Source organism: Leucoraja erinacea, chromosome 8, assembly GCF_028641065.1.
Source record: "Leucoraja erinacea ecotype New England chromosome 8, Leri_hhj_1, whole genome shotgun sequence".
Classification (NCBI taxonomy): domain Eukaryota; kingdom Metazoa; phylum Chordata; class Chondrichthyes; order Rajiformes; family Rajidae; genus Leucoraja; species Leucoraja erinaceus.
This window is the reverse complement of record NC_073384.1, coordinates 70,270,195-70,297,801: the sequence shown is the minus strand read 5'-3', so window position 1 is coordinate 70,297,801 and position 27,607 is coordinate 70,270,195. Positions and strand designations below refer to the sequence as shown.

The 27,607-nt window shown below is 46.7% G+C and overlaps 1 protein-coding gene across 5 annotated transcripts in view; it reads right to left on the bottom strand.

The window, feature by feature from the left end:
• Positions 1–1,130: 1,130 nt before the first annotated feature.
• Positions 1,131–27,607, bottom strand: part of LOC129699831 (protein EFR3 homolog B-like) — a 104,651-nt gene continuing 78,174 nt past the window's right edge. For 4 of the 5 annotated variants that reach the window (XM_055639953.1, XM_055639954.1, XM_055639957.1 and 1 more), the window contains 12 exons: positions 27,068–27,119; positions 26,233–26,405; positions 23,568–23,643; positions 22,779–22,940; positions 22,322–22,453; positions 17,862–17,929; positions 9,224–9,351; positions 8,393–8,484; positions 6,259–6,307; positions 5,210–5,316; positions 4,271–4,320; positions 1,131–2,412 (listed from right to left, as the gene is read on the bottom strand). In XM_055639953.1, coding sequence (XP_055495928.1) covers positions 2,310–2,412; positions 4,271–4,320; positions 5,210–5,316; positions 6,259–6,307; positions 8,393–8,484; positions 9,224–9,351; positions 17,862–17,929; positions 22,322–22,453; positions 22,779–22,940; positions 23,568–23,643; positions 26,233–26,405; positions 27,068–27,119 — 1,192 coding nt within the window. In that variant the 3' untranslated portion in view covers positions 1,131–2,309. The remainder of the gene's footprint in view (positions 2,413–4,270; positions 4,321–5,209; positions 5,317–6,258; positions 6,308–8,392; positions 8,485–9,223; positions 9,352–17,861; positions 17,930–22,321; positions 22,454–22,778; positions 22,941–23,567; positions 23,644–26,232; positions 26,406–27,067; positions 27,120–27,607) is intronic. The other variant, XM_055639955.1, reaches the window with a different exon arrangement.

Here is a 27,607-nt window from a genome sequence, read left to right as displayed (position 1 = left end):
TCTAATCACTAAGCCCATCGCCATTGTAAGCGCTAACTGGGAAATAGTACACCCTGCCATCATTCCCATCTCTAGTCTCTGCCATGCTGTCGTGAAGTCTGTTGTACTAAAACACATTCGGACATCTTGGATATATGCATACACTAAATTTACTATTGATCCTGGATTTCTAAATAAATCAAAAGCAATGTGTATGCGTGTCCTTCAGGATGATTGGGGTTTCCTTCCCACATTGTTTGTAACAGGACTGAAGGTCTCTGTGTCCAGCATCTGTTCAGAAGGTAAGCCTCGTCTCCTGCACAGCTCTGATACTGTCTATGCAGGTGTTCTGATGCCCGCTCACTATACTGTCTGGAATATTTCAGTAATATTTCTGGAAGTGCCAAAATTGTATTTGGAAAGGTTCACAATAATCTCTGTCCAAGAAGTCTAAGGAAACTCGACATAACTCCAACTTTTGCAGATGCACCATAGAAAGCATACTGTCAGGATGCATCACAACTTGGTTTGGGAACAGCTCTGCCCAAGACCGCAAGAAATTGCAGCCCAGTCCATCACAGATCAACTTCCCCATCATTGACTGCATCTACACTTCACGCTGCCTCGGGAAAGTAGCCAGTGATCAAAGACTTGTATCACCCTGGTCATTCCTTCAAGCACATACCACCTGACTTAGAAACAGCTTCTTCCCTGCTGTTAACAGACTACCATACGGTCCTGTCATATGCTGGCAATGTAGATCTGATCTTCCAATCTACCTCATTGCAGCCTTTGCATTATTTTTTAATTTACACATTCTCAGTAGCTGTAACACTATATTCTGCACTCTGCTTAATTTCTCTGTTACACTGCCTGTTTTTATTTATTTAAGTTTTAGAGATACAGCGTGGAAACAGGCCTTTGGCCCACCGAGTCTACGCCGACGAGTGATCAGCCGTTCACTCGTTCTATCCTATACACTACGAACAATTTACAGAGATCAATTAACCTACAAACCCACATATCTTTGGGATGTGGGATGAAATTGGAGTACCTATGTGGTCACAAGGAGAATATATAAACTTTGTACAGTCAGGAGGACCCTCAGTTAAGAATGAACCTGAATCTCTGGTGCTTTAAGGCAGCAACTTTACTGCTGCGCCACTGTCACGTTACGATTTGCTCGATAGCATGCATTTCTCATTGCATTTCAGTACATGTGACCACAGGAAACTAATACCAAGATGTAGATGGATCCACACATGCTGCTGAAGGTTTGAACATTGGTTTTTAATATTCACTGATGGCAATGGTCTGAGAGCAGGGCTCCATGCTGGGGATGTCTGCTGTTGAGTGCAGGCTGTTGGTGTGTTGGAAGCTTCCAGTATAGGAGCTGGCAGAGTTCTGATAAGACAGATGACCAATGACACATAACCAGAACACTCTGGAATCACTCTTAGGTATGGCAAGCATCTGTGTAGGAGACCGTTCACCTTTCAGCCTAGACACTTGGTCCGAACGGCTAACGAGAGATCTTTCATCTGAGATGTTAACTGTTCCTCCCTCCACAGCTGCTGCCAGACCTCATGAATGTTTCCAGGGATTTGGTTTTATTTCAGATTTCTAGCATCTGCACGTTTTATTATTTTCACGATCAATGAAATGGATTTTAAATGAAAGTATCTTCTAAGCTTTCTGCAAGGAAGCAACGATTTAGAGCTACAAGCACCGCTCCACTCTCCGATCCTCGTAACCTCGGCGGTTTCAGAGCTCTCCCCGGCACCGATGCTGGGAGACCAGAGTACATCAGCAGAAACAAAACACACCAGCATTGACGAGGGCAACAGGATAAACAAACTCTCAGCACCACCACTGAGTTGACAGGTTAGTCTGAACGTTCAATTGATTGTAGCTATCCCATTCCTTACCCCAAGCATCAAACCAGGACTGCTGTGGGCCAGAGAGCCTGCATTGAGATTGTGGTATCTGAGAGGCTATCGACATGGTATCGGAGAGTGACTATCAGTAGGCATGCGTTGTATGGGTTGCTGATGCCTGCAGTGGTGCTCTGCACTCACACTACAGGAAGCAGCAAGCTCTAGTAAAGCCTATCTGTGATCAGGCGTTAGTTAGCACAGGCCGTGCATTGACACGTGACTTCATGACAAAGCACTAAAGGATGACCATGTTTGCGCCAACGGACACAACAGCGAGGTGATGGCTGGCGTTCTGTGGGATGGTTTGTGAGACGTTCGATGCAGCTGTCCCCATCCCATGGGACGGGAGGGGACCCAACATTCCACCGATCCGCTGCTCTGCAACCTGCTCTGTTAGTACACACAAAGGTCTGGGAACTTCATCTCGTACACGGGCACGGAGCGGGGCGGCGTCTGGCCGTAACCAATGGTTGAGCCTGATGGGCTCGGAGGAGGCCTGCAAATAAAGAGAGCTCTTCAGAAAAGACAAAATGGCAGCAAGTGCTGTGAGGAGATTACATAACAGTGTCACTGCTCCTACTCTAGGTGTACAACTCTGAGGGCTGCCAGGTCAGTGCAGCACTGACACACACTTGTAGAGAGGGAGCATGAACCTCAGCCACCACTCACCCTTGCAAAGGAATCCTCAGCAAGCTAAACACTTCCTCACTACTCTATCCACCTGTCCCCACTTTCCGGGAGTGGAGACCAGCACTCCAATGTCTCTCTGTTCATTGGCAGTCCTATGGTCCCTGCTGTTTATTGTATCTGTCCAGTCTGGATCACTGATGCATTATCTCACACTTGTCTGGATATACATATTTTAGCAATGGGGAAAGGTTTACAATGGTCATCTTGTGTTCTGAGGAAGGGTCGCAGGCTGAAAACATTCTTTGTTTCGCCTTCAACAGATGCTGTGCCTGACCTTCGGAGTTTTTCTACTACTCTACCAGTATCTTGTATCCCTCTGTCAGGACTCCCCCTCCCCCCTCCCCCACTGTCTTCTCTGGTCCAAGGAAATAAATCCATCCCATCCAGTCCCTCCTCATAACAGAGACCTCCATCCACAATGTCTTGGCAAATCTCCTTTGCACCCTCTGCCATGTTCTCTCTGTACAGTGGTGACTTAAACTGCAAACAATATTTCACATGTAGCCTCACCAATATTAGAACATAGAACAGCACAGAAATAGGCCCTTTGACCCAACTCGCCTGCACTGACCAAAATGTTCATCCAAGTTATTCCTATTTGCCTGCATTTTGCTCATATTCGCCCTTTGTCCATGTACCTTCTAAACGTTTTCTAATTTTTATTCTAGTTTTAAACTAGGTGAAAAGGTTGCCCCCTTATGTCCATTTGAAATCTTCCCCTTCTCATCTTAAATCTATATTTAACTTGCCTAGAGAATCCTGGGAAAAAGACTATGACCCTTCACTTTATCTATGCCCCTCATGATTTTATAGACCTATCTAAGGTCACCCTCCTCAGCCTCCTGTGCTCGTGGGGAAGTCGTTCCAGCCTATCCTCACAAGTCAAGCCACCAGTCCTAGTAACAACCTCTTGAATCTTTTTTGCACATTTTACAGCTTAATGGCATCCTTATAGCTAGGCAACCAGTACTCCTAGTTGTTGGTGAGACCACGCTCCAAGTGTGGTCTCACCAACAACTTGTACAGTTGCAACATGACAACCCAACTCTTGTCCTCAATGCCCTAACCTATGCAGGCAAGTATGCCAAATACCTTCTTCACCACCCTGCCCAGCTGTGTTGCTTCGTTCAGGGAACTAAGTACCTACATCCACCATTCCTTGGCCCACTTAGCCAGTTCAACTAGATCCTTAATAAAGAATCTTAAATAACCTTCTCCATTGACCACCACACCACTAATTTTGATGTAATGTGCAAACTTATTCTAACTATCCTCTGAAATGCCTTAGCAAGATATTTAGTTGTATGAAACCAAGACGCACCAAAACCAGCTATCAGCAGCTTATCAGGGCAATTAGGGATGGATGATAAATGCGATCTTGGCAGCAACACCCTCATTCCAAGCATCAATTATTATAGAAATCCTTCTGTAATCTAACTTGGAAATTTATCTGTGTCTACTGGATGAGGGGTAGAGGGACATGGGCCAAACGCTGGCAGGTGGGACTAGAGTAGATGGGGAATGTTGGTCGGTGTGGGCAAGTTGGACCACAAGGCCTGTTTCCGCGCTGTATGATTCTACTGGAATCGAGGAAACCGATAGCAGGCTAACCTGGAATTCTTCATGTGTGTGAAAGAATTCAGATGAGTTATTTTACAACTTACCTTACAGTTATCTCAAAGATTTGATTTAGCTTACTCTGCAGAATAGTTGCCTGAAATTAAAGGAATGAGAAGCAGTAAGTAATGGATAATATCACAGTAACTCAGAATCCAAGCTTGCCATCATTCCCTACACATTCCTCCCGTGTTTGGATCAGGCCGAGAATGCCGTGGCCTTTCACACAAGAAAGTGGGGCCGGGAAGGAGCTGACGAGATCGAGTGGGGGAGATGGATGGAAATGCAGCCGTTTCTTTAGATGAATCTGCCGACTGCCCGTGGCCACCACGACCACTGTCCTTCAATAGCCCTACAGACCATTCCTGAAGACAGTTAATGATCAACCATACTGGATGACATGTAGCCGTGTACCACCCTGAAGGATATTCTAAACCAAACATGATTATGTGAAAATCCAATGGCTTCAAGATCACCATATGGTGCGGCTTTATTCCAAACGTATTTAATTAGTTGAAATTAATATTTCCCAGCTGCTGTGGGAGGGGAACAAATGGCTCTGATCAACGATGCAAGCCTCTGGGGCTCATGCAATTATTTAACCAATACACCATCATTGCCTGGGTGTTGGCAGCAAGGACAGGTGCTGCAGTGACTTCAGGCCTAAAGTAAACTGCAGTGAAAGGGAGCAGGGAGATTGAAGGTTGCAGAGACGTTCTCACATGGCTGACCGGACTAGCTGGGCTGAATTGCCTGTTGAGTGCTGTAACTGTTATGAATGCCCACCCTTCCTTGGTTTGCTCTAGAGCAGCTAGACATAACCCCTGTTGATCACTTATTCCAGGTGCCTGTAACCGTTGAACTAGTGTATCTTTAAGCCAGCCCTTTGGACCATATTGGGAATTTTTACATGGTCTGTCATGCACTTCCTCTCCGTTAAGAGCCAGATTTAGATAATAACTCTCTTCCACAAGGTAGGTCCTTACCCTTGCTCCACAGTGGGCTGCTATCTCTTCAAATGGAGCCTTCTGAAACTTCTCCACCACCAGCCGCCTCCTCTCCCTCTCCTGCTCCTCCATTGCTCCACCATCTACTGGCCAATAAAACACAGGGCATCAGTGCCAGCAGCTTCACCGCAACCCCAACCCACGCTGACACAGCAGGCCCCCACCCGGTGGTGAGGTGATCTCCTTAAAGGCAAGAACATCAACTTCTACCATTCATAGTTTACGTGAGGAGAGCCCCAGCAACGTTCAGTGAGGCTCACAACTTGTCTGCTACAGTTTGCAGCCCAGGGTTGGGGAAAGACTAGAGTGCCCACTGTAGAAGCCATCGGCTTCATCAAGTCTGCACCATTCTCCAGTCCCCTCCACAAAGTTTCCTTCCTTAACTATTCCGTTTAAAATACCACAGGTGAATCTGCCTCTACTACTTGCTGTCTGGTTGTTCACCCTCTTCCTGAAGAATGTTCTGTGTCCACTCATTGGTATTGTGGAGTTGACAACTGCCAGGCAAGCTGCCATCTTGGAGCCACATCTGTACCACAGGATAGCTGTCTGCCCGCTAACCCATGTCCCTGCACCATGCTTTCCTGCCCTTTCTCTTCCCTCCCAGCACTGCTCTGGTCTTGGAGATGGCCACACTCTCCGAGAGAACCTCTCCTCAGAACCAAATACAACTGAGAAAGCAAGATAGTCCTGTGAACAGGCATAGAATGAAGGGATATAGACCACAAGCAGGCAGATGTGCAGTGTGAATTGGATTCATGGTCAGCACATATAGGGTGGGCTGAATGGTCTGTCTCAACAGTGCTGGGCTGTTCTACATCCCATGAACAGACACTCAGTCTCTCGCTGCCAGCAGCTGTTTGAGCTGCAGACTGGTACACATTGCCGTTATAGAATGGATGAGAAGCCAGTGGTAGCAGTATATGAACAAAGCCTTGCAACAATGCAGCAAGCAGCTGTGCTTACCTGCAGCCCAACCTGCAGGTGCAGGGAGATGTGTTGCCCTCACAGGCTGAGCTACACCTTACCTATTGCTTTCTTCAGGGTTTCGTATGTGATTTCCTCAGCTGGCATCTTCTGTAACAAGATACAGACATTGTCAAGTCACTGAGATGCTCATGTAAAAACCAGATGTACAAGTCAAGCAGAATGCTCCAAGGAGAACAAAGGCACAATCAACACTATCTCCCATTCCCCTTGGCATTCATCACCCTCTCACGAGCCCCCGCTGCTTCACTTTTCACCACACATTCCCCAGCCCCATAATCGCCTGGGCAGGGTTCCTGCCACAACAAGAGGAGTTTAACCACAGATCAGATGTAATGTGGTGCCCTGACAGACTCAATTCAAGCAGAGCTCATCGTTCCTTCCCCAACACCTGCTACTAAAAACAGCTCTTTACCCACTCACCCCTCGGCAACCCTTCACAAAGTTAAATACCTACACTGGAGTAACCAGGTCATGTGGTCCAGTGAATCTGACCAGCTCTGTGTAAAAGTAATCAAATCAGTCCCATCCCCGAGTAGAACACAGCGGCAACTCCACTGCCTCACAGCTCCAGATTCTCTCCTGCCCTCGTGTGGAGTTTGCATGTTCTCCCTATGACCATGTGGGGTTCCCCTGGGTTCTCCGTTTTCCTCCCACATCTTGATGACGTGGGGAGGGGGGTCATTGGATTAATTGGCTGCTGTTAAATATAATCGATTTAGATAAGTGGCAAACGAGTCAAAGGAGAATGCATGTGCGTGGAAGAGAGAATAAGTTACAGGGCAAGTGTCAGATGAGATTGCTCTGCTGGCATGGATATGACTGGCCTCTTTGAATGTCATTACAAGGATAATACATCTCTTTGCTTATTATGGATAACTCCATTGTTCTGCTGACTGCAGTCCCTGAACCATTTGAAATGAAGCATCGCAATGTATACAACCTGGCAACAATAGTCCAGCCAATCTTCAGTAAATGTTCCACTTTATCTAGTGCTCCAGTCTTCTGCTGGGATTGACTTTGGACTTTCTACAGTTCCATCTCCCTGCTTTTAAACTAGCAAAGAGTCTGTATCACGTGATTTTCACAGCGTGGTACCTATCCATTATTAATAGAACAGAGAACAGTGCAGCACAATAACAGGCCCCGTCACCCACCAGAACATCTTCCTTCACACATTCACCCTGAATTGCTTTGGTTAACCTGTTAAGTGTTTACCTGAAGATAGACATAAAATGCTGGAGTAATTCAGCGGGACAGGCAGCATCTCTGGAGAGAAGGAATTGATGACGTTTCAGGTCTAGACCCTTCTTCAGACTTCAGTCTCGACCCGAAACGTCACCCATTCCTTCTCTCTAGAGATGCTGCCTGTCCCGCTGAGTTACTCCAGCATTTTGTGTCTACCTTCGATTTAAACCAGCATCTGCAGTTCCTTCCTATACATCCTGCCAGAGGAGGTAGTTGAAGCTGGGACTATCCCAAAGTTTAAGAAAAATTCAGACAGTTACATGGATAGGGCAAGTTTGGAAAGATAGGTACCAAACAAAGGAAGGTGGGACGAGTGTAGCTGGAACATTTTAGCCAGTGTGGGCAAGTTGGGCTGAAGGGCCTGTTTCCACACTGTATCACTCTATGACTGCAAGTCAAATAAGTTACAGTGTTCACCTGTAACTCTTTACACTGCCTCACTTTGACATTCTATTTTCGTGCCAAAAAATGCAAAATTATTATCTAAATATTGAAGTCAGCAAATATCAGTACCAAGAATAAACGCAGACCCGAAGGGTTGATACTGAGAATATTCACAAAATGCCCAGAAATCCACTGTGAGACGTTATTTGGGCAGGACCAACACTGCTGAGAAACAGTGTAAAGCTCCATCAACAGTGTACCATGAAATATTCCTGGGGTAGGGACAGCGACAGATAAATACAGGGTTTAGTTGGTTTGTGCAGCTATGAGGCACTCTTTCCATGGAGTTCTTTCATCGTCTCTCACAGGGCATGTGCTCAGCTTCCACAGGGAAGGTACCAATTAAAGTTGATATTTGTACTCGATGATGAGCTCTACAACTGTGCCTGTTACCAGCCGCCCTTGGTGACACCCTATTCCAGTGAGCCACCTTCTGGCTCATTAACCCAACACCAGCTACCCACTGCAACGTCAGAGAGATACCTCTTCCTTTTCCGGACTATTGCGAGATTCCACTTCCACCTGCAGAGAGATGGTCTCACCAATGCTCTTCCTCTTTGATAAGCGGTCTTCATCTGCAACACACCACGCACAACACATTAGAGGCTGACACAGCTGCTGCCTCACACTGCCAGAGACCTGGGTTCGATCTTGACCACGGGTGCTCTCTGCATGAAGTCCCTGTGACTGCATGGATTTCCTCCGGCTGTTCCCGTTTCCTCCCGCCACCCAAAGATGTGCTCGGGTTTGTAGGTTAATTGGCCTCTGTAATTTGCCTCTTTTCTGTAGGGAGTGAATGAGAAAGAGGGATAGCATAGAACTGGTGCGAACAGGTGATGGTCAACGTGGACTTGGTGGGCCAAAGGGCTTGTTTCCATGCTATATCTTTCAATTCAATTCATGGCTTTTCATGGCTTTAGAAAAGATTCTATTGGTATGTGTGAAGAAGAGGATTGTGTAGAGGATCATGTGCTTTCAAGTTTAGATAGAAGAGAGAAGATCTCATCAAACTTACACAAGTTAGATGCGGGAAGATACTTCCATTGATTGAGGAATTGAGGAGTTTGAGAATACGGCCTTTATGATCCATACAAGGGGAATTTACTTCAGACACCTTGGAATTTTCTCCCCCTGAGGGCAATGGAGGCTCAGTGACCAAGTTCATTCAAGCAGTGATCGATAGATTTGTGGACATATAAGAAGTGAGTGATGGGGCAGGAAAGTGGAGCCGAGATAGAAGATCGACGGTGATTGGCTGAGTTGCTGTGGGAGGTTGCTTGCACTAGTCACAAGTGGATTCCTCGAACGTCCTACCTGTGAATTGGGGGATGTAGGGGATTCCCAGCCTGTCGGAGCTGTAGCCACTACCTGCAAAAGCTTCACTGATCTCATTCTGCAAGAACAGCAGCTCCTTCTCCAATTTGTCCATGGACTGCGGAATGCTGAGGAGAAAAACCCAGGAAGAATGCTGTCAGCGAGGAGGTCATTGAGTCAGTCATACCGCACGGAAACTACTTCCCCACACCATCCAAGGTGCCGCATCTACACTAGCCCCACCTGCCCGTGTACGGCCCACGTCCCTCAAAACCATACACGCGTTCGTGTCTCCTTCCATACACCCACCACTGACCGGGAGATGAGACATGCCCTTGAGAAATAACAGCATGGCATTGAAGCAGCAAAATGGCCCTGAGGGGAGCAGACCAGGCATGGTCTTCCTGAGTGGTAAAGAACGCATGAAAGCTGACCCTCCCTCTCCTGCTTCCAGCGTTTACTGAGCATGGGCTGGCTCCCAATGGGGAACAGGGCCTGCAGCTTGCCAAGGGGTTACAGTTTGTGTTGGGTAACTGCTCTTCACCTAACTTCTCTCACTTGCCTCATCCCTTGGTAATGCATTGCCTCACAACAAGGTGAAGAGCATTCTTACTGCACAGACAGGAGCTTGCCTTCACAAACCGTGTGCTGTGACCACCTGCACCATTCTCAGGTGCCAGAGGCAATGATGTCTCGAAGCAATTGCATTACATTCTCAAGATGAGCAGCCAGAGGATGTCTGCACATTGGTGGAAACTACATTGGTAGAACAAGGGATGAGGTCCTGCAGAGTGAATATAGAGAGATAGGCGAGAGATTAAAAAGGCAGACCTTCAAGGGTTACCTCTGGTACCATGTTCTGGAGGAAGTAGGAAGCCCTTCCCCCCTTATCCCTCCCTCTGACTTTACATTTCACTTCTCCTCATGTGACACCCTTGTGTCTCCATTTCACTTCTAGCCTTTGTTACTTCCTGCACGCATCTGCCAATCCCCTTCACCTGTATCCACCTTGTCACACCCCCTTCTTTTCCATTTTTCCCCCTACTCCATCAGTTTGAAAATTGGCTCCCAACCTGGAACGCCATCTGTCTATTCCCTCCACGGATGCTGTCATAAGGTCATAAGGAATAGGGGTGAAATTAGGCTATTGGGCCCATTAAGTCTACTCCTCCATGCAATCATGGCTGATCTATCTCTCCCTCCTAAACCCATTCTCCTGCCTTCACCCCATAATTTCTACCCTAATGATGTGTACTGGCATGTACTAATCATGAATATTTATCTCTGCCTTGAAAATATGTCCACTGACAGCCTCCACAGCATTCTGTGGCAATGAATTCACCACCTTTTGACTAAAGAAATATAGAAACATAGAAAATAGGTGCAGGAGGAGGCCATTTGGCCCTTTGAGCCAGCACCACCATTCATTGTGATCATCCACAATCGGCAACCCGTGCCTGCCTTCTCCCCGTATCCCTTGATTCCACTAGCCCCTAGAGCTCTATCTAAATCTCTTTTAAACTCATCCAGTGAATTGGCCTCTACTGCCTTCTGTGGCAGAGAATTCCACAAATTCACAATTCTCTGGGTGAAATGTTTTTTCTCATCTCAGTTTTAAATGGCCTCCCCTTTATTCTTAGACTGTGGCCCCTGGTTCTGGACTCCCCTAACATTGGGAACATTTTTCCTGCATATAGCTTGTCCAGTCCTTTTATAATTTTATACGTTTCTATAAGATCTCCTCTCATCCTAAATTCCAGTGAATATAAGCCCAGTCTTTCCAATCTTTCCTCATATGACAGTCCCGCCATTCCGAGGATTAATCTCGTGAACCTACGCTGAACTCCCTCAATAGCAAGGATGTCCTTCCTTAAATTAGACCAAAACTGCACACGATACTCAATATGTGGTCTCACCAGGGCCCTGTACAACTACAGAAGGACCTCTTTACTCCTACACTCAAATCCTCTTGTTATGAAGGCCAACATGCCATTAGGTTTCTTCATGGCCTGCTGTACCTGCATGTTTACTTTCAGTGACTGGTGTACAAGGACACCCAGGTCTTGTTGCACTCCTCTTTTTCCTAATCTGGCAGCATTGAGATAATAATCTCCTTGTTCTTGCCGCCAAAGTGAATAACCTCACATTTGTCTACATTATACTGCATCTGCCACTCATTCATCATTCATTCAACCTGTCCAAGTCACCTTGCAACTTCCTAGCATTCTCTTCGCAGTTCAAACTGCCACCGATCTTTGTGTCATCCGCAAATATGCTAGTTACTTTTAATTCCATCATCTAAATCATTAATCTATATTACTAAAACTGTGTTCTTGACCGGTTTTGGCTTTCTGTGCTGCGGTTTCCGAGAGAACGCCGCCACCTACGGCCGTCATTTTTGGCCACCTCGCTCAGAGCCCCCCTCCGCCGCACGTGTGCTGAGGATTTTTCCCGTCGATGAAAATTGATCCTTAAGCTGTGATCCAGGACAAGGGGTCACAGCCTAAAGGGGAAATCCTTTAAAACCGAGATGAGAAGAACTTTTTTTCACACAGAGAGTGGTGAATCTCTGGAACTCTCTGCCACAGAGGGTAGTTGAGGCCACTTCATTGGCTATATTTAAGAGGGAGTTAGATGTGGCCCTTGTGGCTAAGGGGATCGGGGTATGGAGAGAAGGCAGGTACGGGATACTGTTGGATGATCAGCCATGATCATATTGAATGGCGGTTCAGGCTCGAAGGGCCGAATGGCCTACTCCTGCACCTAATTTCTATGTTTCTATGTTTCTATATTCATGTTTTTACAACAATCGCCATTCTCTCTGCTGCCCCTGCTGGAGGGAGGTGGAGGGACTATAAAACCAGGAAGTGGTGTGCCTCAATCAGTCTCTGCAAGTGGTGTGCCTCAATCAGTCTCTGCAAGTGGTGTGCCTCAATCAGTCTCTGCAAGTGGTGTGCCTCAATCAGAGCTTTGAATGACACTGACAAATGTCTACAGCACTGTGAGTACCCTTAATTTGGTTTGAAAATGAAAATATGGTTAGAGGTAAAAAAGCACTGCCTGCAAATGGTTGTTTGGGTTTGGGTTGAAGTAAAAAGGCACTCTCTCTCCCCCCCTTCCCTCTCTTCTCCCCCCCCCTCTCTCTCCTTCCCCCTTCTTCCCTCTCTCTCTCCCCCCTTCCCTCTCTCTCCCCCCCCCCCTCTCCTCTCCCCCCCCTCCCCTCTCCTCTCCCCCCCCCCCCCCCTCTCCTCTCCCTCCCCCCCTCCCCTCTCCTCCCCCCTCTCCTCTCCCCCCCCCCCTCTCTCCCCCCCCTCTCCTCTCCTCTCCCCCCCCTCTCCTCCGTGAGTGCGGGAGGGGGGGGTAGTTTGTGTGTGATGCTGCATGCCGCCTCCCCCCCCCCCCCCCCCCCCACAACCGCACGTTGGGGGAACAGACCTGGTCTGATTTATTTATATATCTATGAAAATTGTTCCCAATTGGGCCCCCCACCTCCTAAGGCCGGCCCTAACACCAACCGTTGCAGCACTCCACTCGCCACTGCCTGCCATTCTGACAGGGACCATTTATTCCTACTCTTTGTTTCCTGTCCTATAACCAATTCTCCATCCATGTCAATACCCTACCCCTAATTCCATGTGCTCTAATTTTGCCCACTAATCTCCCGTGCGGGACCTTCATCCATTTTACTTGTCACATCCTCAAAAAATTCCAGAAGATTAGTCAAGCAGGATTTCCCCTTCATAAATCCATGCTGACTTGGGCCAATCTTTTACTGTTATCCAAATGTGCCATTATTACCTTTAATAATTGACTCCAGCATCTTCCCCACCATCGATATTAGGCTAACTAGTCTATAATTCCTCGTTTTGGATCTCGCTCCTTTCTTGAAATTGGAGAAGTCAATGTTCATACCGCTGGGTTATAAACTACCCAAGCAAAATATGAGGTGCCGGTCCTCCAATTTGTGCTGGGCCTCACTCTGGCCAAGGAGGAGGCCCAGGACAGAAAGGTCAGATTCAGAATGGGAGGGGGAGTTGAAGTGCTGAGCTACCGGGAGATCAGGTTGGTTATTGCGAACTGAGCGGAAGTGTTGTATACATTAGCTACCCTCCAAATTTCTCCTCATCTCCTTCCGAAAAGAACGTCCTATGATTCTGAGGCTGACTAGTCCTAGGCTTTCCCACCAGTGGAAACATCCTCTCCAGATCCAAGCCTTTCACTATTCTGCATGTTTCAATGAGGTCCCCCCTCATTCTTCTAAACTCCAGCGAGTACAGGCCCAGTGTCGACTAATGCTCATCATATGCTAACCCACTCATTCCTGGGAACATTCTTGTAAACCTCCTCTGGACCCTCTCCAGAGCCAGCACATCCTTCCTGAGATATGGTGCCCAAAATTGCTCACAATATTCCAAATGCTGCCTGACCAGCGCCTTATAGAGCCTCAACATTACATCCCTGTTGTTGTATGTGTCCTCTTGAAATAATTGAGTTAGCTTTCTTTACTACCGATTCGACTTGCAGATTAATATTGGGAATCCTGCACCATCACTCCCAAGTCCCTTTTGCACCTATGATTTCTGGATTCTCACCCCATTTAGAAAATAGTCTATGCCTTTATTCCTACTACCAAAAATGCATGACTACACACTTTGCTACACTAAATTCCATCTGCCCAACCATTTGGATTCCTCCAGCACTTTGTGTTTTGCTTAAGCTTCTAGCAACTGCAGTTTCTTGTGGCTGCACCACAGTAATTGTTCCTCAAAAACTGCAAATGTGATCCAATTTAAACGTTCAGAATACAGAAAACAAGCAGTTGCAATACTCAATCATTTATAGATTGCTGACTATTTTTATCCTGTGAGCCTTTAGCATGAATGACATTATAAAATGGGATCTGTCTCCGGCACCTGTTTTATCCCCAAACCTTCAAACTTTACAACTCAAACTTCTCTACATCGGTGAGACCAAGCACAGGCTTGGCAATCGCTTCGCCCAACACCTCCGCTCAGTTCGCAATAACCAACCCGATCTCCCGGTGGCTCAGCACTTCAACTCCCCCTCCCATTCCGAATCTGACCTTTCTGTCCTGGGGCAGAAGTGAGGCCCACTGCAAATTGGAGGAGCAGCACCTCATATTTTGCTTGGGTAGTTTACACATTGACTTCTCCAATTTCAGGTAGTCTTTGCTTTCTCCCTCCTTCCCCTCCCCTTCCCAGCTCTCCCACAAGCCCATTGTCTCCGCCTCATCGTTTCTTTTTCCTGCCCTCCCCGATAACAGTCTGAAGAAGGGTCTCGACCCAAAACGTCGCCTATTCCTTCTCTCCATAGATGCCGCCTCACCCGCTGAGTTTCTCCAGCATTTTTGTTTACATTTCTAGTTTTATTGGTGACTGTGGAAATGTCCCCCGCCTGCCCTGTGGCACCATCTGGTGGCTTAGGTGCTGCTAAATACCCCTTTTTATGGATTTTATATCCACTTTAAAAGTTTTAATTTTTCCAGATGTTTATAACTCAATTTATGTAAAAATAAAGTTACAACTTTATTTTGGTCACCCTGCCATTCTGACAAGGACCTGTTAATTCCTACTCTTTGCTTCCGGTCTGCCAACTAGTTCTCTATCCATGTCAATACCCTATCCGCAATACCATGTGCTCTAATTTTGCACACTAATCTCTTGTGTGGGACCTTGTCAAAGGCTCTTTGAAAGGCCAGATACACCACATCCATTGGCTCTCCCTTATCCATTCAACTTGTTACATCCTCAAAAAATTCCAGAAGGTTAATCGAGCATGATTTCCCCTTCATAAATCCATGCTGACTTTGGCTGATCCTGTCACTGCTTTCCAAATGTGCTGCTATTACATCTTTGATAACCGACTCAAGCATTTCGCCATTTAGAATGGAGACGAGGAAACACTTTTTCTCACAGGGAGTGGTAAGTCTGTGGAATTCTCTGCCTCAGAGGGCGATGGAGGCAGGTTCTCTGGATGCTTTAAAGAGAGAGCTAGATATGGCTCTTAAAAATAGCGGAGTCAGGGGACATGGGGAGAAGGCAGGAACGGGGTACTGATTGGAGATGATCGGTCTTGATCACATTGAACAGCGGTGCTGGCTCGAAGGACCGAATGATCTACTCTTGAACCTATTGTCTAATATCTACTCCACTACAGATGTAAGGCTAACTGGATTATAATTCCCTGTTTTCTTTCTCTCTCCTTTCTTAAAATGTGGCTACCCTCCAGTCCACAGGAACTGATCCAGAGTCGAGAGAACATTGGAAAATGATCACCAATGTATCCACGATTTCTAGGGCCACCTCCTTGAGTACTATGGGATGCAGACCATCAGGCTCTGGGGATTTATCTGCCTTCAGACCCAGGGGATTTACCTGCCTTCAGTGCCAACAGTTTACCTAACACAATTTCTTGACTGATGTGGATTCCCTTCAGTCCCTCCCTCCCACTACATCCTTGGTCCCCCCGTATTTCTGGGACATTGTTTGTGTCTTCCTTAGTGAAGACAGAACCAAAGTACTTGTTAAATGGGTCTATCAATGCCTTGCTTCCCATTATAAATTGGCCTGTTTCTGACTGCAAGGGACCTACAGTTGTCTTCACTAATATTTTCCTCTTCCATATGGTACTCTGTTAAGAAGAGGAGAAGTTGGAACGAGTTGTTACAGTTGTACAGAAGATGGGGGTGGATTCCACATTTATCTCCTGGATATACGACTACCTGACGGGTCGACCACAGTTTGTCAAGCTGGGGGACAGTGTCTCTGGCACAGTGGTGTGCAAAGTTGGTGCCCCACAGGGAATGGTTCTGGCCCCGTTCCTCTTCACCCTGTATACAGCAGACTTTAACTATAAGTCTGACACATGCCACGTACAGAAATATTCAGATGATACAGCGATTGTGGCATGTGTAAGGAACAGGCAGGAGGAGGAATAGAGGAACTTGACCAGTTCCTTTTGTGCCTGGAGTGAAGAGAACTGTCTCATCCTGAACACAACTAAGACTAAAGAGATGGTGGTTAACTTTGGCAGGTCCAAGCTCCCCCTTCAGCCGGTCAACGCTGCTGGGGCTGACATTGAGGTGGTGCAGACATATAAATACCTTGGAGTGCACCTTGATAACAAACTGGACTGGTCTGTCAACTCTGACTCCCTCTACAAAAAAGGCCAGAGCAGACTCTTTTTCCTCAGAAGGCTCAAATCCTTCAATGTGTGTAATGATATGCTGCACATGTTTTACAACACTGTGGTTGCAAGTGTTATTTTCTACGCTGTTGTCTGCTAGGGCAACAGCATTAGTGCAAAAAACAACAAGAAGCTGGTCAAACTGGTTAAACGAGCTAGCTCAGTGCTGGAGGGGAGAGTAGACTCTGGGATGGATGTGCTTGAGAGGCGTATGAGGCACAAGGTGCAGGTCATCCTGAAAAACCCCGGGCATCCCCTCCATGTAATTCTGGAAAGGCAAAAGAGCACTCGGAACAACAACCGGCTCCTCTCCCTGCCCTGTAGAACGGAGCGGTTCAGGAGATCCTTCACCCCTGCAGCCATTAGATTTTATAATTCGGCTGTAGGGGGATGCATTTTTGCAATTTTTAATTTTTAATTGTTAATTATTGGTCTTTTTAAGTATTTATTGCTCTCAGGTAGTGTCCACAGTGTATTCTATGTATTTTCTGTCTGCGTTCGTTTTGAATCTGTGGGTTTGTTGGTTGGGGGCTTTTGGACATCTGAATTTCCCTGAGGGGATCAATAAAGTATTTATTATTATTATTATTATTATTATTATTATTATTATTACAAGGCCACAAAGCCTGAGTAACTCTGAGGGTTAGGCAGCATCTCTGGAGATCATGGATAGATGACGGTTCAGGCCGGGACCTTTCTTCAGACTGATTGTGATGGTGTGGGGGAGCAAACCTGTTATACAAGGATAAAAGCTTACAATCTAAAGGGCCTGTCCCACCAGCATGCGATTGCATGCGTCTAGCACGAGCAAACATGGTCGCTTGAGGCGTACGGCCGCGCGGTGCCTGTCCCACTTCGAACCGCGGAGCCGTATGGAGTTGTGCGGAGCTGGCCCCGACATCGCGCGGGGCTCCGAAAATCCTGCACTGTCCGAAAATTCTGCGCGCCAACGGCCTGTCGGCCCGCAGGCGCATTGAGGGCGTACGCAGCGTTTTGACATCGTACGCAGCGTCTTGATGGTGTACGCCTAGCGAGTGGCATTGCGCGATGACGTCACCGCCCGGCATGCCGTTACGTGTTGACGTCACCGCCCGACGCTGTACGACGTCCAAATTCAGTCAGCCCACCTCCTGCCCAGCTGATTTGTGAATATGATGTCCGGACCAGTCCCGCACAACTCCATACGCCTCCGCGGTTCGAAGTGGGACCGGCCCCGCGCCTCCCACGTTTGGCCGCGCTAGACGCATGCAATTGTATGCTGGTGGGACAGGCCCTTAACTGTGTGAACATTGAATTCTTCAATTTCTGGTAACTAACCCACCAACAAATGGGGCCAAAGGTTGGAAAATACGATTGTGAGAAAGCACACTGTAAGAATATCAAACCAATTCACGATTCTGCGGAGGAAAGCAGCCCCAATTTTTCTTCATACCTGTTTTCAGAATCAAAGACTCCTTCAGGTAAAAGGTATAGTGCTGCCGTTCGACGTGTCTCAATCACCTGCAACAAAAAGGTCAACAGTTAGGAAATTAATAATGGTTTGGGAGAGAGAGAGTGAATCTAGGTTTGACCAATGAGGGGGGGGGGTGAGAGTAAATCATGCGTTTGACCAATTGAGAAAGGGTGAATGATGGATTTAACCAATGGGGGGAGAGAATGAATCATGAGTTTGACCAATTCGGAGAGGGTGAATGATGGATTTAACCAATGGGGTGAGAGTAAATCATGCGTTTGACCAATTGAGAGAGGGTGAATGATGGATTTAACTAAGAGAATGAATCATGAGTTTGACCAATTGGGAGATGGTGAATCGTGAGTTTGACCAATTGGGAGAGGGTGGATCATGAGTTTGACCAATTGGGAGAGAGTGAATCATGAGTTTGACCAATTGGGAGAGAGTGAATCATGAGTCTGACCAATGGGAAAATCATGAGTCTGACCAATGGGAAAGGGTGAATGATGGGTTTGACCAAAGATGAGGAATGGGGATTCACAGGTTTGTCCAATGGGGACAAAGAGAGTCACAAAAAAGCTGGAGTAACTCAGCGGGACAGGCAGCATCTCTGGAGAGAAGGAATGGGTGACATTTCGGGTCGAGATGCTACTTCAGAGAGTCAGGGGAAAGGGAAACAAGTGATAGAGACAGTGGTGTAGAGATATGGAACAAATGAATGAAAGATATGCAAGAAAGTAACGATGATAAAGGGAACAGGCCATTGTTAGCTGTGACCTGGGTGAAAATAAGGTCCAGACAATGAGACTCAACAAGATGACTTTGAAGTTTGTACAATGATCTTGTGGGGAGGGAGGGGATGTGGGGGTTACATGAAGTTACAGAGTTATCCACACCGCTGGGCTGTTATCCACACTGCTGGGCTGTAAGCTGCCCAAGTGAAAAATGAGGTGCTGTTCCTCCAATTTGCGTATGGCCTCACTCTGACAATAGAGGAGGCCTAGCACAGAAACATAGAAATTAGGTGCAGGAGGAGGCCATTCGGCCCTTCGAGCCTGCACCGCCATTCAATATGATCATGGCTGATCATCCAACTCAGTATCCCGTATCTGCCTTCTCTCCATACCCTCTGATCCCCTTAGCCACAAGGGCCACATCTAACTCCCTCTTAAATATAGCCAATGAACTGGCCTCGACTACCCTCTGCGGCAGAGAGTTCCAGAGATTCACCACTCTCTGTGTGAAAAAAGTTCTTCTCATCTCAGTTTTAAAGGATTTCCCCCTTATCCTTAAGCTGTGATCCCTTGTCCTGGACTTCCCCAACATCGGGAGCAATCTTCCTGCATCTAGCCTGTCCAACCCCTTAAGAATTTTGTAAGTTTCTATAAGATCCCCTCTCAATCTCCTAAATTCTAGAGAGTATAAAGCAAGTCTATCCAGTCTTTCTTCATAAGACAGTCCTGACATCCCAGGAATCAGTCTGGTGAACCTTCTCTGCACTCCCTTTATGGCAATAATGTCCTTCCTCAGAATTGGAGACCAAAACTGTACTCAATACTCCAGGTGTGGCCTCACCAAGACCCTGTACAACTGCAGGAGAACCTCCCTGCTCCTATACTCAAATCCTTTTGCTATGAAAGCTAACATACCATTCACTTTCTTCACTGCCTGCTGCACCTGCATGCCTACTTTCAATGACTGGTGTACCATGACACCCAGGTCTCGCTGCATCTCCCCTTTTCCTAGTTGGCCACCATTTAGATAATAGTCTGCTTTCCTGTTTTTGAAAGATCAGTGTAAGAATGGTAAAGGGGAATTAATGTGTTTGGCAACCGGGAGATCAGGTAGGTCCAGCAGACATGGCAAAGGTGTTCAGCGAAATGATCGCCCAGTCTACGTTTGGTCTCGCCGATGTTTAAGAGTCCACATCTAGAACAACGAATACAGTAGAGGAGGTTGGAGGAGATGCAAGTGAACCTTTGCCTAACCTGAAAGGCCTGTTGGGGTCCCTGGACAGAGTCGAGGGAGGAGGTGGTGCATCTCCTGTGGTTGCAGGGAAAGGTACTTGAGGAGGGGGTGGTTTGGGTGGGAAGGGATGTTAACCATGGAGTTGCGAAGGGAACGGTCTCTGCAGAAGGCGGAAAGGGGTGGAGATGGGAAGAAGCGACTAGTAGTGGGATCCCGTTGGGGGTGGCGAAAATGTGTTGTATGTGATGGGTGATGGGATGAAAGGGGAGGACGAGGGGGATTTGAGACTGGGAGGAGGGGGAAGCAAGAGCGGAGCTGTGAGATACCGAGGAGCCACATGTGAGGTCTTCATCTATGATGGAAGAGGGAAAACCCTGTTTCCTAAAGAATGGACATCTCAGATGTCCTCGTATAGAACACCTCATCTTGGGCGCAGATGCGGCGTAGATGGAGGAATTGGGAGAAGGGGATAGAGTCTTTGCAGGAGGCAGGGTGATTAGAAGTGTAGTCTAGATAGCTGTAGATAGATGTCAGTCGATCTCCTGTGATGGACACGGTGAACAAGCATTTTCTATGGCTAGTGGAGTAAAGGGATATGGGGAGAAGACAGGCACGGGTTATTGATAGGGGTCGATCAGCCATGATCACAATGAACGAAGGGCCGAATAGCCTCCTCCTGCACCTATTTTCTATGTTTCTATTCTATGTTTCTAAGAAAGGGTAGGGAGGTGTCGATGATCCTAGTGAATTTCAGTGCAGGATGGAAATTGGTGGTAAAGTTAATGGTCTGTGAGTTCTGCATGGGTGCAGGAGGTAGCCCTGATGTAGTCATCAATGTAACGGAGATAGAGTTGGGAGATGGCGCCAGTGTACGCCTGGAACATGGATTGTTCAACGTACCCTGCAAAGAAGCAGGCAAAAGCTGGGGCCTCACCCGAGTGCCCATGGCTACGTCTTTGATTTGGAGGAAGTGGCAGGGGTGGAAGGAGGAGACATAGGCCTTGGAGGGAGTCACCAGAATGACATCAGGGCTCTAACGTATGATAAGAGATGACCAGATTTACAGGAAAGATGTGGTAGCAAATGAATGCAGATACGATTCATCAGAATGTCAACTGGAATGGAGGGCTGTACTAAGAAAGAGCGAGTGGAGAGGGATAGATAGGATAGACAGTCAGAGTATTTTACTCAGGGAAGAGGAATCCAGAAGTAGTAGTTTTAAGATGAGATGGGAAAAGTTTAAAGAATATCTGAGGGCTGGTTTTCTCCAGAGGTTACATGGAATGAGCTGCAAAAGGAGGTGGTAAGAGCAGAAATAATTACAGTTAAAATGGCATTTGTAGAAGTACCTGGATAGGGAAGGAGTGTAGGAACATAGGGATAATGTAGGAAAATTGAATTAGTGGGGCTGCATGAAGAAGGTGGGCTGAAGTGGCGTACGTTGTTTTTTAGTTTAGAGATACAGCACAGGCCCACCGAGTCCGCACCGACCAGCGATCCCCACACACTTACACTATCCTCCACACACCGGGAACGCTTTACACTTACACCAAGCCAAGGAACCTACAAACCTGCACGTCTTTGGAGTGTGGGAGGAAACTAATGATCTTGGAGAAAACCCACGCAGATCACAGGGATAACGCACAAACTTTGTACACTCAGCACCCGTAGTCGGGATGGAACCCAGGTCTGTAAGGTAGCAAGTCTACTGCTGTGCCACTCATGTTCTATGCCTGATGAACTGGCTGAACGATCATTGGTCTGCCATAGCAACTTTGATGTTGCTTAACCTGTCCCTGTGACGTCTCAGACCGACTTCACAACATCCTCGAGAGGGACGGGGAACAGCCAGAAGTAGTTGTGCATGTAGGCACAAATGACGTGGGTAAAAAGAGGAAGGAGGTTCTGCAACGTGAGTATAGAGAACTCGGCAGGAGGTTGAAAAGCAGGATTTCTTGGGTGGTTATCTCTGGGTTGGTTCCAGTACCTCATGCTAGTGAGGGTTGGAACAGGGAGATAGGGGGTCTGAATGTATGGCTGAGGATTTGGTGCAGGAGGCAGGGATTTAAATTTCTAGATCACTGGAATCTCTCTGGGGCAGGGGTGACCGGTACAAAAGGGACGGGTTTCACCTTAATTGGAGGGGGACCGACATTCTGGCAGGCATGTTTGCTAGTGTTACACGGGAGGGTTTAACCTTAAATGTGGGGGGGTGAAGTCAACAACTTGGAAGTGTATCCATGCAGTTAACGGGAAAGAGAGTGTAGGAAAGGTTTAAACTGACAGGGCAGGGAGATGGGACCCAATGCAAGGATTCAGATGGCCATAATAGGAGGACAGAAGCACAAGGTAGAAGGGAGATAAAGGAAAAAGGCCCTCTGTTTGGCTGCAGTGCCAGAGGAAGCCAGGTGTCCATGATAGAGGAGATGGGGGTCACTCTCCCAGTGATTCACACCCCAACATGTTCTTACCTGCTGGATGTTCTGGCAGAAGGCTGGTAGGGTGGTGAGCTGGCTGATGAAGTACAGGTAAGACGAGGCAAGGGCATGTATTGCACAACGGTTCCACACGGGCAGGCAATCATCATTGTTGAGGGAAAGTTCCTGGTAAAGGGAGAGACCTTTTCAGTTCCCATTGTTGCCCCCCCAGTTGCGTGGAGATCTTACGTCAAGAGAGAAATCAATGCACGAAACAGTAGAGAGAAGAGCAGTTGGCAACAGAGTCAATGATCTCGGTTCATTCCTGGCCTCAGCTGCTCTCCAAGTGGAGTTTGTGCATTCTCCTGGTGACTAGATAGTGAGAGAAATACAATAGGAGCGCCAACACCACACAGGTCACACCCACTCCTCCCTGAAGGATCAATACTACAGGCTTCACACACCCCTCCCCCCTACAGGGATCACACCCACCTTTCCTCACTGGGCCTACCTGAAGGGCCAATACCACACGGATCAGGTCCACCACCACCTCTTCATTGGCTAGCTCCATACTGATGACGGCCAACATGGCATAGATGGCATCGTAATGGATGTAAGAGTTATTCTGCTGCTTGCAGCTCATGTAGATATATCTGTACAAGGTCTGTGAGTGCTGTACGGGAAGAGATCAACGTTAATCACAGTGGACAGTATTACCAGCTCCCCTAGCTGACCCATGCTGGAAGAGGCATCCGACAGGTATTTGAATGAGCTGGGCAGAGAGGGATACAACATTAATGCAGGCGTGGGATAAGTATAGGTAGGCACAATGATCGGTATCGAAATGTGGGCCAAAGGGGCTGTTGCCATGCTGTCTCTCTATACTCATCTGATCACATTCTCCTCCATGTCCTTTCCTTTGGTGAATACCTATGCAAGATGTTCATGTAGTATCTGGCCTATATCCTGACTCCAAGTATAAATTCCCTCCTTTATCCTTCAGTGGCCATACCCTCTCCCTGGTTACCCACTTGGTTTTAATGTATGAATTTGAATGTATAACTTGTTTTTAATGTTTGTGTTGTATGACTATGTAAAAGAAGCCTTTGGATTTATTCGGACTTGCAAATAACATTTCATGGCCCACATCTGGCTCTCCTAATTCCCTGCTTGAGTTCTTTACTGCTTTCTTTACATTCCTCAAAGGCCCTTGTTTGACAGATCATGGATTGCTCTTGGTATTTCTGTTATATCCACATTGGGTCAACACAGCAGTCAGTAATAACAGGCGAACACTTACCTTCTTCATGAAGAGTGTATCCTGCCGAGAGCATTTTTCTACCTTCAGCATCAGGGAAGAGATATCAGAAACAAGACTGAGGAGCAAAAGGAAACACGGGCAGTCACAGAATAGTTGGGCGCATAGAACAGAACACGTACCCACAGGTACATACACAACAGGATGAATGCACACACATGACATGCACATACATGCATGCACACACACAGTAATTTTCAACATGGAAAAAGTCAGATTTGAATTTTTTGAGGATATAACAAGTAGAATGGATAAGGGAGGGCCAGTGGATGTGATGTATCTGGGCTTTCAAGAAGCCTTTGACAAGGTCCCACACAAGAGATTAGTGTGCAAAATTAGAGCATAATGCGTAGGGTATTGACATGGATAGAGAACTGGTTGGCAGACAGGAAGCAAAGACTAGGAATTAACGGGTCCATGTCAGAATGGCAGGCAGTGACTAGTGGGGTGCCACAAGGCTCGTTGCTGGGACCGCAGACATTTACAATATATATTAATGATTTAGACGAGGGAATTAAATGTGACATCTCCAAGTTTGCGGATGACACAAAGCTGGGTGGCAGTGTGAGCTGCGAGGAGGATGCTACGAGGCTGCAGGGTGACTTGGATAGGTTGGGTGAGTGGGCAGATGCATGGCGGATGCAGTATAATGTGGATAATTGTTAGGTTTTCCCCTTTGGTGGCAGGAAAACAGATTATTATCTAAATGGTGTCAGATTGGGAAAAGGGGAGGTGCAACGAGACCTGGGCGTGCTTGTGCATCAGACATTGAAAGTAAACATGCAGATACAGCAGGCAGTGAAGAAAGCTAATGGCATGTTGGCCTTCATAGCGAGAGGATTTGAGTTTAGGAGCAAGGAGATCCTACTGCAGTTGTACAGGGCCCTGGTGAGACCTGGAGTATTGTGTGCAATTTTGGTCTCCTAATTTGAGGAAGGACATTATTGCTATTGAGGGAGTGCAGCGTAGGTTCACCAGGTTAATTCCTGGGATGGCGGGACAGACATATGATGAAAGAATGGGTCAACTGGGCTTGTGTTCACTGGAATTTAGAAGGATGAGAGGGATTCTTATAGAAACATATCAAATTCTTAAAGGATTGGACAGGCTAGATGCAGGAAAAATGTTCCCGATGTTGGGGGAGTCCAGAACCACAGTTTAAGAATAAGGGGTATTTTGGACTGATACGAGGAAAAACCTTTTTACCCAGAGTTGTGAATCTGTGGAATTCTCTGCCACAGAAGGCAGCTGAGGCTATTTCACTGGATATTTTCAATAGAGAGTTAGATTTAGCTATTAGAACTAAAGGAATGAAGGGATATGGGGTAAAAGCAGGAATGGGGCACTGATTTTAGATGATCAGCCTATTCCTGCACCTATGTTTCTATGAAAAGGAGGTAGGAGTATTAGATACGATTACATTTAAAAAGTGTTTGGACAGGTACCTGGATAGGAAAGTCTAATACAGGCCAAATGCAGACAAATGGAATTAGCATAGATAGGCACCATGGTCGATATGGGAGAGGCTGGTGGAAAAGTCCATTTCTGTACTGTGCGATTTTATGAAGTACCAGGTCCTTAAACAGGTAAGCACCTGGTACTTCATAAACTAAGTCACTTCAAGGGAAACTTGAAATAGTGAATAGATGATTGAAGAGGAGGCTTTTAGCAGCTGTTTAAAGGTTATGAAGGTTATAGACCACAATGACAAATGTATGGCACAGAGTACTTGGCTACATCTCAGCCACTGCTGGGCCATGCATGTCACTTTAATTCCCCTTCGGCCCACCTTGTCCATGCCAACCAAGATTCCCGCATCTATGCTAGTCCTATCTGGCCAATATCGCTCTAAACCTATCATTGCAAAAGACTCTGAGGATCGGCAGAAATGAGCATTCAGAGAGTGTAGATTAATTAGGACAGTCAGCGTGGACCTGCTTGGGAAAGACCCGACTACACTAGTTAAATAGCATCTGGATAGATGAAGGGTAGCCCACGGATGTAGTTTACATGAATTCGAGCCGGGTGTTTATCAAAGCCTCACAAAGGCGGTAGATCAGAAAAGTTAAAACCCCTGGGATGAAGGGAGAGTGGTGAGTTGTTTCAAAATGGTTCATGCGTCAGGAGCAAAGGGTAAGGATTGAGAGGAGTTTAGTAGCAGTGTGGCTATGTTCCTCAGGCTCCATGCTTCTCCGGGAGATATTAATACAGGGGCATAGTTTAGCAGGATGACATTGACACTAAATTGGCAGTGGATTCCATGGGGGGGGTATGTTAGGGAAAGTCATGGGTGGACATGAAATCTGGAGAAGAGTGAGATGATGTGTTTGAGGAGGGAATGAAGTTGGAAATATGAAGAAAGAAGAAACGTAGAAATAGTTGGGAATATTCTGCAACTCAGGCAATATCAGAGAAGGCGAAACAAAGCAAATACATTTGGTCTGTGACTTTTGCCCTGAACTACTTGCTATGCATCCTTTATGCATTGACTTGGAAAGGCTGCACTGAGAATGAATGCAGGAACTCTGTGCAGCTTCACAAACAGGTGGCATTACCAGAGGCCGATACAAAGCAGCACCCCCGCAGAAGAAGCAAGCAGAAGGAACAAGGGTGGGCCTGCTCAGGACAGACGGCCCACGTCACACACCTGACGTGAGAGAACTTGCGCCTGTTTTCTTGTCGGTCGATCAGACTGAGGAGGATCTCGATGACCAGGAGTCGAAGTTCTGTATCCTCCATTAATGAGGCAGACAGAAGAGACTCCAAGAAGGAGGTGGGCAGGGTTGCTAACAGGTTCTTGCTCTGGAACCCAATCGTTACCTGTAGGCAGAAAAGACACAGCAAGGGGCTGCTGTGTAAAGTGGAACCTCTGAGGAGCAGTCAAAGTTACAAACAACAATGTGCTGAACTACAACACACCCAACACTCACTATCAACCTAATAGTGAAATCTGTACTAAACCTGCTGACAGATCCTCAACAGGACGGATTGGGAGAGCACAACGTGCACACAGAACACAGTGAATCTCTGGAACCCTGTCCCCAAGGGTGATTATTGGATATATTTAAGGTGGAGAAAGATTGAGGGCTAAAGGAAGTGATGCTGGAGAGGAGTTGACACCAGTATAGATCAGCCAAGACCATATTGAATGGCCGGACAGGCTTGATGGGCTTGCGGGCCTAATCTTGTTTTTATTGTGTTTTGTTCAAAGTTCCCTCTATACTGTCTATCTCACAACTTTGCCAGTAAAATCTAGAGGAAACTGGTGTGTGTCTCCCGAAGCTGCAGGAAACACTAGGTCTCTGCTACAGCTCTCCTGATTGAGGAGTTTTGGTATGCCTTGTGGTGGAATCAAATAGGACTTTGGTGAATTGGCAGGCCAGAAGATTAGAATTTAGAGACAAATGTGATTGTCTTTCAGCTTCTGGGCAGTCAGGTGTCTGCATTGTAGGTGTGAGAGAATATTTTCAGGAAGTCATTACCTGGAGGAGAGATTTCAGCAGCATCAACTGAATCATACGATTCGAATCATCCCTGGAAGACACAGAATGAAAGTTAATGCTGTTTTAACTTGTAATATGAGTACAAAGAGGTATCCTGTACATTGGAGAAACCAAATACATATCGAGCAATCACTGTACAGAGCATTAAACTATATGACTTCATCTCACCCTATATTCCTTTTTTTTGGATGTTAGCCTTCTATCTTTCCATGGTTGCTACCCAAGCTGCTGGGTGTTTCTGATCTTGGAATAAATACCAGTAAACCTCTGAAGCTAGTAGGACAGGTGATAATGAATATTGACACAAAAAGTTGGAGGAACTCAGCGGGACAGGCAGCATCTCTGGAGAAAAGGAATAGGTGACGTTTCGAGTCGAGACACTTCTTCAGACAGTCGGGGGAAAGGGAAACAAGAGATATGGACTGTGATGTAGAGAGATGTAGAACAAATGAATGAAAGATATGCAAGAAAGTATCAAGGAGGAGGCTCTAGAAATCGTGGACGCATTCGTGATCATTT